This window comes from Vulpes lagopus, chromosome 9 (genome assembly GCF_018345385.1).
Source record: "Vulpes lagopus strain Blue_001 chromosome 9, ASM1834538v1, whole genome shotgun sequence".
Lineage (NCBI taxonomy): Eukaryota > Metazoa > Chordata > Mammalia > Carnivora > Canidae > Vulpes > Vulpes lagopus.
In genome coordinates this window covers 48,697,907-48,711,643 of record NC_054832.1, presented here as the reverse complement: position 1 = coordinate 48,711,643, position 13,737 = coordinate 48,697,907, and the positions used below count along the sequence as shown (strand labels likewise).

Sequence of the window (13,737 nt, the reverse complement as noted above, 5' to 3'; positions counted from 1 at the left end):
CTAGACTGATTGATCAGTGGTAAAATCTAACAGAACTAGTTCATGGAAAATAACATGTTTTTGTATGCATTAAAATCAGTCTTACAGGGCAGCCTGGGTGGCTCAGCAGTTTAGCGCCGCCTTCAGCCCAGGGCGTGATCGTGGAGACCCGGGATCGAGTCCCACATCAGGGTCTCTGCATGGAGCCTGCTTCTCCCCCTGCCTGTGTCCCTGCCTCCCTCTCTCTCTCTCTCTCTCTCTCTCTCTCATGAATAAGTAAAAATCTTTAATTAATTAATTAATTAATTAATTAATTAATTAAAATCAGTCTTACAGTAAGAACTAGTAGCTTAAAAACAAATAGGTGGTAGGACGCTTGGGTGGCTCAATGGTTGAGGGTCTGCCTTTGGCTCAGGGTATGACCCAGGGTGCCGGGACCAAGTCTCACATCAGGCTTCCCGGAGGGAGCTTGCTTCTCCCTCTGCCTGTGTCTCTGCCTCTCTGTCTGTGGCTCTCATGAATAAATAAAATCTTAAAAAGAAAAAAAAAAATAGGTGGCTTTACTGAGGTAAGAGCTTATAACAGGCTTATTTTGCATTTTTCCAAGCTCAACCAAAAGTTGGTCATTGTAATACAGAGAAAACTGTTTTAATTGACCTCTGAGTAACTACCTATTAAATTAATCAATAGTCTATTCCTCTGAATTGCAGATGTCAGTGGACTTTTTCTGTGAAGGGCCAGAGAGAAAAAACTTTTCAGGCTTTGCAGGCCATAACTCACTATATTTTTATAGTTAAAAAAAGTAGCCATAGGTAACAAATGGGCATGACTCTGTTCCAGTAAGTTTATTTCCCCCCCCAAAAAACAGTTGTCAAGGCAGATTTAGTCCATCAGTGTAGTTTGCTGGCCCTGTTCTATGGACTCCATGATAATTTAAACACTTACAGCTAGTTATCTACTTACTGCCCTACCAGTTGAATTGTATATTTGCCATGGGTTAATTATTCCCAAGCCTGTTGTGTTTTTGCTCTTACATAAATGAAATTTTTAAAGTATAAATTAAATTTTGATGCACTGGGGAAAATTGTCATATGCAGGGTAGAACAACTATAAAAAAAAGTTGGGGAAATAATTGTAAAAATCTAAAATTTTGCAATTAGTTTCCTTTAGGAATGTCTTTTAACTTCTTGTTCTAGTTCAAAAGAAACAAAAACTAGGGATGCCTAGGTGGCTCAGCAGTTGAGCATCTGCCTTTGGCCCAGGGCGTGATCCCAGGATCCCAGGATCGAGTCCCACATTAGGCTCCCTGCGAGGAGCTTGCTTCTCCCTCTGTGTCCCTGCCTCTCTCTCTGTCTCTCTCAGGAATAAATAAATAAAATCTTAAAAAAGAAAAGAAAAATGAAAACTAGAAATAGTGAATTTTGTACTATGGGTTTGACTTATTCGTGAAAAATAATGGAGAACTCTAAAGAATGAACTCACATTTAAATTTTTAAAAAGTTTATATATCGAAAGATTAGTAAATAATTGCCCACTTTAACTGATTTTTTTCTATTAACCAACCACCAGTACCAGACAGACTATATTAGTTGTATGTCAAAGGTTCAGCCAAAGTAGAAGATACAGTGAAGTAGAACTTGATTTCTACAAATGCACCTAAAGAATTTTAGAAGCTATACAACAATTCTGAACTATCTCAGTTAAGATATGGCATAGTCCTTTTATCCACATCCCCACTAAATATACAACCAAATAAAACTTGTATTCTTCCTCTAACTACTTTCCTGTGCCAGTTTCAGTGCTTGAAAGTGAGGAGCTGATTTTAAATTAACAATAGAGAATATAGAATATTTAGTAACTAATTAAAGGCCTTGAATCTTTTTCTTTCCAAGTGAATAGAATGCTATGATTTCTATTTGTTTTTCATTCCAGGAAAGAACTTGAAACAAGGGAGTTTTTCAGTGATGCCGAGTTCCAGGAAGCCTTAGCTAAAGAAGTAGCTAAAGAAGAGAGAAAGCATGAACAAGATATAAAAGAATACCAAGAAAAAATTGATACGTTAAACCAACAGTATATGGATTTAGAAAATGAATTCCGTATTGCTTTAACTGTTGAAGCCAGAAGATTTAAAGATGTAAGAATTGGCATCTAGCTTTTTATTGAAAACAGAATCAGCAAGATATAGTTGGATGAGAGGACTACATTTTAGAATTCTAGCTCTATTTACATGTTGGCTATATGATTTTAAGCAAATTAAATTCTTGGAGCCTTAGTTTCTTTACATAAATATAGCCACTCTTCAGTGCTGTTGCAAAAACTAAGTGAAATTGTAAATGGTCAAGTAAATAAGTGCTAGGATAGTAATGGGGCAGCCTGAATTTTTCTATTCCTATAAGCAGGGATTAGCAAAATAAAGTCCCTGGGCCAATTTTTATAAATACAGTTTTACTAGAACACAGCCACAGAAACAAATAGTTTCTCAGTATTTGGAGAACTGCTATTTATAATGCAATTTTGAAATATAGGTTAAAGATGGTTTTGAAAATGTTGCAACTGAGTTAGCAAAGAGCAAGCATGCTCTTGTTTGGGCTCAACGAAAAGAAAATGAATCTTCCTCTTTAATTAAAGATCTGACCTGTATGGTGAAGGAGCAAAAAACAAAACTTGCAGAAGTTTCGAAATTGAAACAGGAAACAGCAGCAAATTTACAGGTAAAACATTACAACATTATATTTCTTTTTAGATTTTTTTACATCGTTGTCTCAAGTATATTGTGATGATTTTAGAAAGTAACAAAATTATAAATTTTTAAATAATGCTAATTATGTATTTGATGTGTATGAGAAAAGTAATACAGGATATTAAACCATGATTTCACAGATTGTATAGCTTACACTAAAATAGTGTAAGTATTTAGTATAAGTAATAGTATTTAAGTAAAATAAGTGAATTTAAGAAATGTGTACTAAGCAAATAGATGCCATTTGTACAGTATAACAGCAAAAATTGTGATGGTGATGCTCAGATGGTTGAAGTTTGAGAAATACCACACAAATTGCAGATAATTTTTTGCTGGTGATGGTTGGTTTTAGATATAGCTAGTTATAATAATTTTTAAATTAACTTTTTTAATGCTCTTGTTTCAATTTTAAACATTAGTGGTATTTTGCCTAAGAGAACTTAATTCCTAAAAGTGACCTTTAGATTATTAATATAAATGCTTGGTGAGAAAATTTGAGTATTACATGTATAGTTGCTCTTTTTAAGATACTGATATTAGAATAAAATTAATAAAATTAAAAAAAAAATTAAGAGTTCTTAAAGGAATGGTCTCTTAAAATTTGACTTTTTATTTTATGACCTATATCTATCTTTAATAAAATCAAAACTTTTTCTGATGTAAAATTTAGGAGCATTTACTTTGTATTTGTTCAAATAACATTTTTCCTAATAAAACACAAAAAAAAAGAAAAATAAAGTAATTAAATGTAGTAATTATTTTGCTTTTTTTTTCTCCAATGTTTTTGGGGATATACAGAATCAAATCAACACCCTTGAAATCTTGATTGAAGATGACAAGCAGAAGAGTATTCAAATAGAACTTCTCAAGCATGAAAAAGTCCAGCTTATTTCTGAGCTAGCTGCCAAGGAATCACTAATTTATGGTTTAAGGACAGAAAGAAAAGTATGGGGACATGAGCTGGCACAACAGGGTAAAATTTTCAAATTTTCAAAGGGAAACTTAGCTAAGCCTTCTAGACCAACAAATCTGGGTATTGAGGGATGCCTGGGTGGCGGTTGAGCGTCTGCCTTTGGCTCAGGGCATGATCCCGGAGGCCCAGGATCGAGTTCCACATCAGGCTCCCTGCATGGAACCTGCTTCTCTCTCGGCCTGTGTCTCTGCTTCTCTGTGTCTCTCATGAATAAATGAATAAAATCTTAAAAAAAAAAAAAAATCTGGGTATTGATGAGAAGAGGGCTTATTAACTCTGCCCTAATACACATGAAAAATAAGGTGACTCTTTATATGGAAAGATAAGTAGGCATTTGCCAGCCAAACAGCCAAATTATATGCCTCCTAAGGTGTGAATATATTACACTAGTTATGAAGTTAGAGCTCTGATGTGGTGGTGGTGGTGGTGGTGGTGGTTTTCTTCCCAATATAATTTGGTTCCTTTTCTGAACAGGTATACCTTTACAGTGCTACAACTAAGTCATTGGAATAACTCTTTCTAATATAGTGATTTTAAATTATACAGTATTCTAAAAAAATTTTTTTCTAAAATGTAACATTTATCTTGTGTGGAGAAATGTGCGATAGTGTATGAACAAAAACCAATTTAGGTTTAGGTAAATTTACTTAGTCTCCTTTCTTTTCCTATCACTATAAAGCAAGAGATAGACACTGTTTTATGGCATTCGTAGATACTTTACAAATTATGAATAGCTAAATGTTAATTTTAATGGAGAATTTGCTCATTTGTCCTTTCCATATGAGAATCTTGAATATGATTTTTTTTGTTTGAATGCCATAATTTGACCAATTAAGTATTACCTGTCTGAGTTCCTTGTTTTTGATTTGTAGTTGTAGGTTTTCCAAAGAGCAACAGGTGTTTAAAAGGCCTTTGGGTTCTCTTCCCCTTCCCTTTCTATTCTGCTTTATATATTTTGAGTTTTTATTCAGATTTTCTTTTTATTTACTGTATTACACATTGTTAAAATAGATGTTCATAAAATACAAATCCTCCAGGGTCTTTTACAGTTTGGTACTGATGATGTTTATTTCTCAGGTACATCTCTCATCTCAAATCGTGGGAAATTAGAGGCTCAAATTGAAAGTTTATGTAGAGAGAATGAGTCTTTAAGAAAGACAAATGAATGTGATAATGATGCATTAAGAATTAAGTGCAAAATCATAGAAGACCAAACTGAAACCATTGGAAAATTAAAAAGTGTAAGTTTGATACCTTATTTTGGGAAAAGAGCATGTGGCAGATTGTAAATCTGTGGATCAAATTATCCAATAAATATCTGTCTCAAAGGATCCAGACTGTTGGAGAATTTGGGACAGATTATCGTGTATTTCCTGGTATAATATATGCCCTTTGCCTTTTAGAAAGACTGTAAGGCTTTTATGTATTAACTTTTAATTGCTTTTACCTCAAAATTTTATGGGGTAATATTATTGCGGCCTGTGAAATAACTGGAAATAGTGTCAATAAAGGGTTAGGAATCTTAAGAAAATTCATGTTTTACCTATTGCAAACCCCCTTTTAGAGCATTGTTTAGGATCTTCCAGTGTTGCTAAATCACTTCTCAAAAACTATTTTATATTTAAAAACATAGTTTGTAAAAGATTCATGCTTGTTCCCAGGGAAAAACATGTTTACTCTCTCCTTCAATATGGCCTATCTTAAGAGAGATAACTAAAAGGATTGCTTGCTTCAAAGTATGTTACATGGGTGCCTGGGTGGCTCAGTTGGTTAAGTGTCTGTCTTCAACTCAGGGCATGATTTCAGGGTCCTGGGCTAGAGCCCTGTGTTAGGCTCCCTGCACAGTGGGGAGTCTGCCTCTCTCCCCCTTCCCCTCCCCCTTGTTTGTGTACAAGTGTGTGTGCACACATGGGCACACAGTCTCAAATAATAAAAATCTTTTAAAAAGAAAAAAAAGCATGTGACATGAAAATTTTCCAGGGGAATTTTTTGAAAGTTACCTTGAGCACCGAATCAAATTGAGCTCCAGAATTTTCTTCAAGAGATTCTCTCTTAAAGTATAAAAACTGAGAAGAGTTTTTAAGAAACTTCTAAATGAGATTAACACCCATTGAAGTTAATTAATTTTCTTCAAAGTAGCAATGGTTACCTAAGATTTACTTTTCTTTTTCTAAGTCCTTTTTTAAAATCTCCTTGAGAACTTTATCAAGTACAGAAAATAAACATTTATCACCGTGTTGCTATATCCATGGTTAGATTTAGGCTGTGTATGCCTGAACTGTATCACCCTAAATAATTACATCAGTATTCTCTCAGCTGAATTTGGCTTCAATATATCCATAATTTCAAATATATCGGTCATACATGCCAAACTGCAGTGAAAATTATTGAAGTGCAGTAAGCCTTTTTTCTTGTTTTAGAAGCCTAGCCAAACATGTTTTCCTTTGAGTTAAGCTAAATATGAAACACAAAGACTTGTGATTTGCTTTTAAATTTCACAAGGCAAAGCAGATGATATGCTGGGCATAATACATTGTTTTTGACATAGCTACTTCCATGGAAGACTACTGTCTTGTCAATCTCTGAGCGGGAAGGAAATGACTAGTAATGAATGATACAGTTGATCTGAAACACAGATGAGTTTTAGTTTTAGATTTGGAGTTTTTAAAAAAAAAAAAACTTCAGCCCATTGTTTTTTTTTCCACAATTTACTACATTTACTCTAAAGAACATTGCATCAGCCTCAAAGATAAAAGGATCAATGGTGCTTTCCCACTAATCATATAACAGATAGTTTGGCATAATTTCTTTCAGCAGTAAATTCATCACTAATACCTAAAATGAGTAATGACCCTTAACCATTGTTAAATTAGATGTTCATAAAATAGAAATCCTCCTGGTCTTTCCAAGTTTGTTACTGATGTTTCTCAGGTTTGTCTCTAGCCCAAAATAATGGGAAAGTAGGGGCTCAGACTGAAAGTTTATGTAGAAAAACAAGTCTTCAAAAGGCAAATGAAAATGATAATTATATTTGACGTTTTCAGTGTGGAGTTTGATACTTTCAGTTAAATCGATTCTATAATTAGCTTCTGACTATGGAAATCAGAAGCCGAAATTTTTTTTTAATTGTTTCCTCCCCATATGTTATTTTCGTACTTTTTTGTATATATGCCTCACAGTACTCTCCGGTGATGCAATGCTTGTTATTTTTTTTATTATTATTAATAGGGTTATTTCATAAGACTCTTTTATAACTCTTTTGGACTCTTGTAATATGTGTCCAGACTGCTCATTCTTAAGTGCTTCAGAGAGTCATGGGGAGAAAATAAACAATTCATGACTTTTACGCAATTGTTGGTCAAGACTACAAGACTATCCAACATCTTCGCTTTAGAATTTTTAGATATGTAACACACCGAGGAATTGAACCACATTCCTTATAATACTTGTGAATACATACTTAAGTTAGCCTTTTCCCATATTTGATTGCCTCTGTCTTCTTCCCAGAAGGATAAAAGGGGGGGCAGAGAAAACAGGTTATAAAAATCAGAGCCACCAATTTCATCTTTTCTTACTCGCAGAGACTGATACCAGTAGTTGGTATATTGACAGGGCTATTTCAGGCATCCAGTCATGCCCTCATAAAGCAAACAGATGTTCACTGGAATAAATAACCTATATGAAGCCTAGTACCTGCAAACATTTAACAGTACTTACGGTGGTTTTGATCGTTCATTATCCTTTGATTTGTATCCTGTATGTAAATGCAGGCTAAAGTCTGGCTCACAGTATAGAAGATAGAAAAAAAATGTTTTGGGAGATATAAGACCTGTTTTTATGTGACATTTTATGTTTTAATTTTTTTTTTTAAAGATTTTACTTATTTATTTGACAGAGCACAAGTAGGGGGAGCTGCAGAGGGAGAGGAAAGAGCAGGGAGTCTGATGTGTGGGGCTCTCTGGTGTGTGGGGCTTGATACAGGACCCTGGGATCATGACCTGAGCTGAAGGCAGATTCTTAACCAACTGAGCCACCAGGCGCCCTTTATGACATTTTAATAGTGATAAAATCATATTTTATTTTGAAGAAAAGTATTTGTTCATCCTGATGCAGAAAGCACTTCTGTTTAATACAGTTGAAATAGTTTAATTTGTGCCATACATAACTGTGAATATCAGTCTTTGCTGTATCAGTCACTCACCCAGAATTTTCTGTTTCTATCATGAAAGCATCTTTTCTAATGCAAAAGTGGTAATTGTGCTGCTTTCTTTTCCTTTCCTCTCCCTCTATGATTGATTGATAATTGCTACTTATTGACATAAAAAATGTGAAGGGGATAAAAATTTAATTTTTCTTAATAGCATTAAAGTAGTAGTGATGTTTCTTATTGATTGTGATTTTAAAATGTCCTGTAAATCTCTTAGAAAACATTCGATCAAAATTCATTTTAATTTTTTAATCTGAGATTTTTAGAACAGTGTTAAGCCATATCTAAACAATTAGAAAATGAGACATTTAGGGTTAATAAAAGTAAAGTGCTGATTTTTTTCTTGAAGTGTTTACAAGAACGAGAAGAACAAATCAAAATATTACAAGAGAAGATCACTGACATACAGAAATGTACTCAAGAACAACTTGATGAAAAATCTTCACAACTGGATGACATAATTGAAAAACTAGAAAGACACAATGAAAGAAAAGAAAAACTAAAACAACAGTTGAAAATAAAGGAATTAGAACTTGAGGAAATTAGAAAAGCTTACAGGTATTATACAGTGTAATACTGTATTATACAGTATTTCCTGTTGAGAAATAAAATGTGGCTAAATAATTTCATATAACCGGTTTTATTTCTAAATTGTTTCTTTTTGTATTAGTACACTTAATCAGAAATGGCATGATAAAGGAGAGCTTCTAAGTCATCTTGAAATGCAAGTAAAAGAAGTGAAAGAAAAATTTGAAAACAAGGAAAGGAAACTTAAAGCAGAAAGAGACAAAAGTATTGAACTACAAAAGTAAGCACTAAGTCCTAAAGTATGTGGGAGATCTTATAATATAATATACATTGAATTGGGATGGGTGAGATATGTAAAACGAAGGAAAGAGAAAAGGGCTAAACACATGTTGGACTTTGTTATTTGCCAAGTACTTTATTTCTATTCTGTCTATAAAATGAAGATAATTACAATTCCTACCTCAAATGTTTGATGTGAGGTTTTAATTTTGTGTATATGTTTCTTTATGTATATAGATATATATAGCTTTTATGAGTTTTTTAGCCACCCCAGCGCCCCATTAGTTGAAAAACTTAAATGCAGAGCTTGTAACTTACCCTTAAGTCAAATGGCTACTAAATGTTGCAACTGGGATTTAAAAAGACTTGATTGGGGATGCCTGGGTGGCTCAGTGGTTGAGCATCTGCCTTTGGCTCAGGGTGTGGTCCCAGGGTCCAGAGATCAAGTTCCGTATCAGGCTCCTTGTGGGGAGCCTGCTTCTCCCTCTGCCTCTCTCTCTCTCTCTCTCTCTCTTTCTCTCTCTCTCTCTCCTCTCATGAATAAATAAATAAAATCTTTAAAAAAAAAAAAAAGACTTGATTCATGAACGTAATGTTCAATCCACTATTAACTATGGGCTATTCCAAAAGCAGAAAATGTATTTGTAAGACTTAACTTTTTATAATAAAATTATTCATATTTAATGTAAAGGAATTGGTTTTTTGCCTCTAAGAAACTTAGCACTAAAATTTAGTGAATACTATTTTTTTTTTAAGATTTTATTTATTTATTCATGAGAGACAGAGAGAGAGAGAGAGAGAGAGAGAGAGGCAGAGACACAGGCAGAGGGAGAAGCAGGCTCCATGCAGGGAGCCTGATGTGGGACTCAATCCCAGGTCTCCAGGATCACACTCTGGGCTGCAGGCGGCACTAAACCACTGCGCCACCAGGGCTGCCCTAGTGAATACTACTTAATGTATTTACTAACATAGGGTGTTAACTGTTAATCCTTAGCATAGAAAAGTCAGACACACATAATTCATAAATTTAAACCTGCCTATAATATATACCTCTTAAATTATCATACTACAAACACATGGAAAAAGAAGATTGATAATAGTCATCTGTGAATGTTTTTATAAATCATATCCTTAGACTCCAAATAAATGAGAAGCAAAGTACTCTTAACTTTTAGAGAAAGTGTAACAAATTTTCATAGATGGTACGATGTACGATGAACTACTTATATCTTTAGTTACCCAAGATAGCCCTTTGCTGTTTAATGGAGTTACAATTCCATTAAAATTTGAATATAAGAGTTGCCATTTAAGAAGAAAAAATTCCTAATTTTATGCACAAAGATAAATGAGTTTTTTGTTTTTAAGGGATGCGGTGGAAAAGCTTCATAGTATGGATGATGCCTTTAAAAAACAAGTTGATGCAATTGTTGAAGCTCATCACGCTGAAATAATTCAACTGGCAAGTGAAAAGCAGAAATACATCGATTCTGCAAATTTAAAGGTACTATAAACAAAAAGTACAATCCATCACTATTTTAGAAAAAGTTTCCAAACAGTATTTTATTAATTATGGTTTAAGACTATCACTGATCGGGCAGCCCCGGTGGCGCAGCGGTTTAGCGCTGCTTGCAGCCCAGGATGTGATCCTGGAGACCGGGGATCAAGTCCCACGTTGGGCTCCTTGCATGGAGCCTACTTCTCCCTCTGCCTGTGTCTCTGCCTCTCTCTCTCTCTCTCTCTGTTTCTCATGAATAAATAAATAAATAAATAAATCTTAAAAAAAAAAAAAGACTATCACTGATCATCTTGAATGATATCATTTAATATTAAGATATCATTTGACAGAGGGATTTAGGGTGATGTTATAACTCAGAGGTAAACATCTATATAGAGTTTTTTAATATTACACATTCATGAGCTTCCCCTGAGAGACTTTAATTTCTTAAGTCTCTGTTTAGATCCAGGTATTTTTAAAACTCAACAGTTTGGTTTGATATGACCCCTTTGTTGATATCCACTAGATGAGTGGACAGTTATAAATTTCCCTTGATTTTGAAGCAGCACTAATCGCACTAGAAACTGAGCTGTGAGACAGAGATTCAGAAATCAATTAACTGGGAAAGAGTTCATGAACAAATTGTAACTCCATATAATTGTAATGGCAGTGGTGTGATTAGGTGACATTACCCTCAGGAGTCTGTGAAAAAAAAAAAAGCAGCAACAAGATCTTTGGAAATAATGACAATAAGGAAGTATAACTTGTTCAAAATGTAGTTCTTTATTTTATTTCAGGTCAACAGATGTTTCAGAAGTTTTCTTTAAAATCTACCAAGTGTTAACAAGGGTGCATCAGGTAATACCAAATAAAGATAAGATTAGGCCCTTAGTTGAAAGGAAAATACTGAGTTTAATTTTGGACCTCTGATGCCATTATGATGTGTAATATCAAACGGATGTATCTGTTAGAGAGTTGCAGAAATGGTACCAGAGCTTAAATGTGATAATCATGAAAACAATTATAAATTATTATATAAAGATGATAATTTAAATATTAGTTTTCTAAGAGAAAAGGATTAGGAAATCTGTATTAGAGATTAGGAAACAGAACAGAAAGGAATGGTCATATTGATAGCACTATCAGAATGTTGTGTCATAGGAGAAAGTTTTAAGCAGAAATTCATAGTATCTAATACAGAGAATCCTAGAAGAATACAGAGGAAGAAATGATAAAATTAACTCTCAAAAAGATGGTAATTTATAACCAACAGTGATTTTAGAAATGCAATAGACTAGATTAAAGCATTTCTTTGGGAAGGGAGGTAATTTTGGTTTTACAAGTCTATATGAAGGAACTGACGTTTTAGTTGAACTCATGACTCATTCATATGTAGCACAGGACAATGGAAAGATTAAGTCAGAAGACTGAGTTTCTGTTCATATGTGCTGAGAAACTACACATCCTTGAACAAATTTTCTAAGCTCTAAAATACAGTTAAATTACCATGTGCTCATCACAAGAACCTGTGAGATCTAGACAATATAACTGTAAGTACTTTGTATAGAATATTAGTATTTGAACAAGTTATGTTATACTTACCTCTTTGCCTTAAATGAATACTACAAGTTACAAAATTCATGAGAGTAAAGTTTGACTTTTTTTTTCCCAGAATGCATTTTTAAAATAGATTTTCTTTAAAAAATTTAAATGTAAAATTTACATGTTGATTTAGGTTCATCGAGTTGAAGAAGAAATGCGTGAACTTCTGCAAGAAACATGCAAGAACAAAAAAGCAATGGAAGAAAAAATTAAGCAACTTGCTCTTGCTCTGACTGAAATTCAGCAAGAAATGTGATAGTTCTGAGAAGGAATTTAATTGAAATGGAACAGCAGACCTATTGTAAAAAATATTAAATATTGTAATAGTAGTAACTGCTATGACTTTGAAATGCCTCTTTCTACACATTTCATTCTGATTATATTTTAAAAGACTTTTGATGAAGTATTTTTTAATTGTATATGTAGGTTTTTATAATAAATTGTTAATTTTGTGTTTTAGAAAAACCTATCAAAATAACTAGACTTACAACACTTTCTTGTTTCTGTGCTATACATTGTTTGGTAATTACACATTTGCGTTCACATATGTAAATGGAAATTAACATTAGTATTTGGACTATATGAGGGAAAGTACTTTCATCGTTGTTACTTTGTTGTGTTGAAGAACTAATTATATTTATTGGTCATCCTTTAGTTGATGTAGCTCCATTTTTTTTAAATGCTCATAAGTGTAGCTGAAAAGTATTTGAAGTCTATATGATAAAAGATGTGGGATTCTTAACAAAACATCTCCACATCCCTCATAATGACCTCTTTTTTATAAATGCATATGACTTCTTCATGAGAGATAACATTTAAGGTTTTATAAACATTGTACGTTCCTCAAAAGGAATGCTACTGTTGCACCTTTATTTTCCCTTCTAATCACACTGTATAGAAAGCTGATTTTCATTTTGCCATCTCTTACGTTGCTATGTATGCAGAACAAAAACCTAAGTACTATTTCTAAAAGAATGAATATAATATCACTTTTTTTTTTAATATCACATTTTTAACTAATAGCCACTGAACTAATTTGTTTGGGGTTTTTTGGGTTTGTTTTGTTTTGTTTTGTTTATCGTGGGGCTGTAATCAAGACCTGAACCGAGATCAAGAGTTGGATACTTAACCAGCTGAGTCACCCAGGCACCCCTGAGCTAAGTTTTAAAAATTAAATGCAATCAGAAAAAAATGTAAAGGCTTCTAAAAGAGAAGGCTCCATTTCGTTAGAACAAGCTTCTTATTGAAGTCTGTGGGATGACATCAAGCATACCAACATGCACAGTGGGGGGGTGGGAGGGCAGGGCATAAAAAACAATTGGAAAAATAATAGCTAAAAAATTCCTAAATTTGATGAAAAGATTAACCCAGAAATCCAAGAACTTCAATAATATCCAGGATAAACAGAACCATACCTAGACAGTTTATAGTCAAACTCCTGGAAATTCTTGAAAGCAGCAAGAAAATATGATTTATGCAAAGGAACAATGTAATTAACTGTTGACTTCTCATCAGAAAGTAAAGACCAAAAAAAGAAACAGTAGAGGCCAGAAGGCAGTGAGTAACATACTTCAGGTATGTGGAAAGTTAACCGAGAATTCTACATCCCCAAAAAAGAATCTACATCCAGCAAAACTGTTAAGATAAATGCAAAAAAATGGCATGTTTATAGACAATTGACAAAATTTATTGCTAGCCAACCAACCTTAAAAGAAATGTTGGAAATTCTAAAGGCAGAAAGAAAATGATTCCAGACAGTAACTCAAATCCACTGGAAGAAATGAGTAATATTTGGAACAGTAAACATGTAGTTAAGTTCTCATACGACTATATAATTTTTCTTCTGTTAATTAGAAGACATTGTATATAACAACTTTAGTACTATATTGAATTTACAGCATGTATAGGTGAGATGTGTGACAAAACAGCATAAA

At 33.5% G+C, this 13,737-nt stretch overlaps 1 protein-coding gene across 4 annotated transcripts in view; it reads left to right on the top strand.

The window, feature by feature from the left end:
• Nucleotides 1–12,281, top strand: part of LRRCC1 (leucine rich repeat and coiled-coil centrosomal protein 1) — a 37,385-nt gene extending 25,104 nt beyond the window's left edge. For 3 of the 4 annotated variants that reach the window (XM_041769080.1, XM_041769081.1, XM_041769079.1), the window contains 8 exons: nt 1,912–2,113; nt 2,505–2,690; nt 3,518–3,692; nt 4,770–4,933; nt 8,249–8,457; nt 8,570–8,707; nt 10,072–10,207; nt 11,937–12,281. In XM_041769080.1, coding sequence (XP_041625014.1) covers nt 1,912–2,113; nt 2,505–2,690; nt 3,518–3,692; nt 4,770–4,933; nt 8,249–8,457; nt 8,570–8,707; nt 10,072–10,207; nt 11,937–12,059 — 1,333 coding nt within the window. In that variant the 3' untranslated portion in view covers nt 12,060–12,281. The other variant, XM_041769078.1, reaches the window with a different exon arrangement.
• Nucleotides 12,282–13,737: the final 1,456 nt, after the last annotated feature.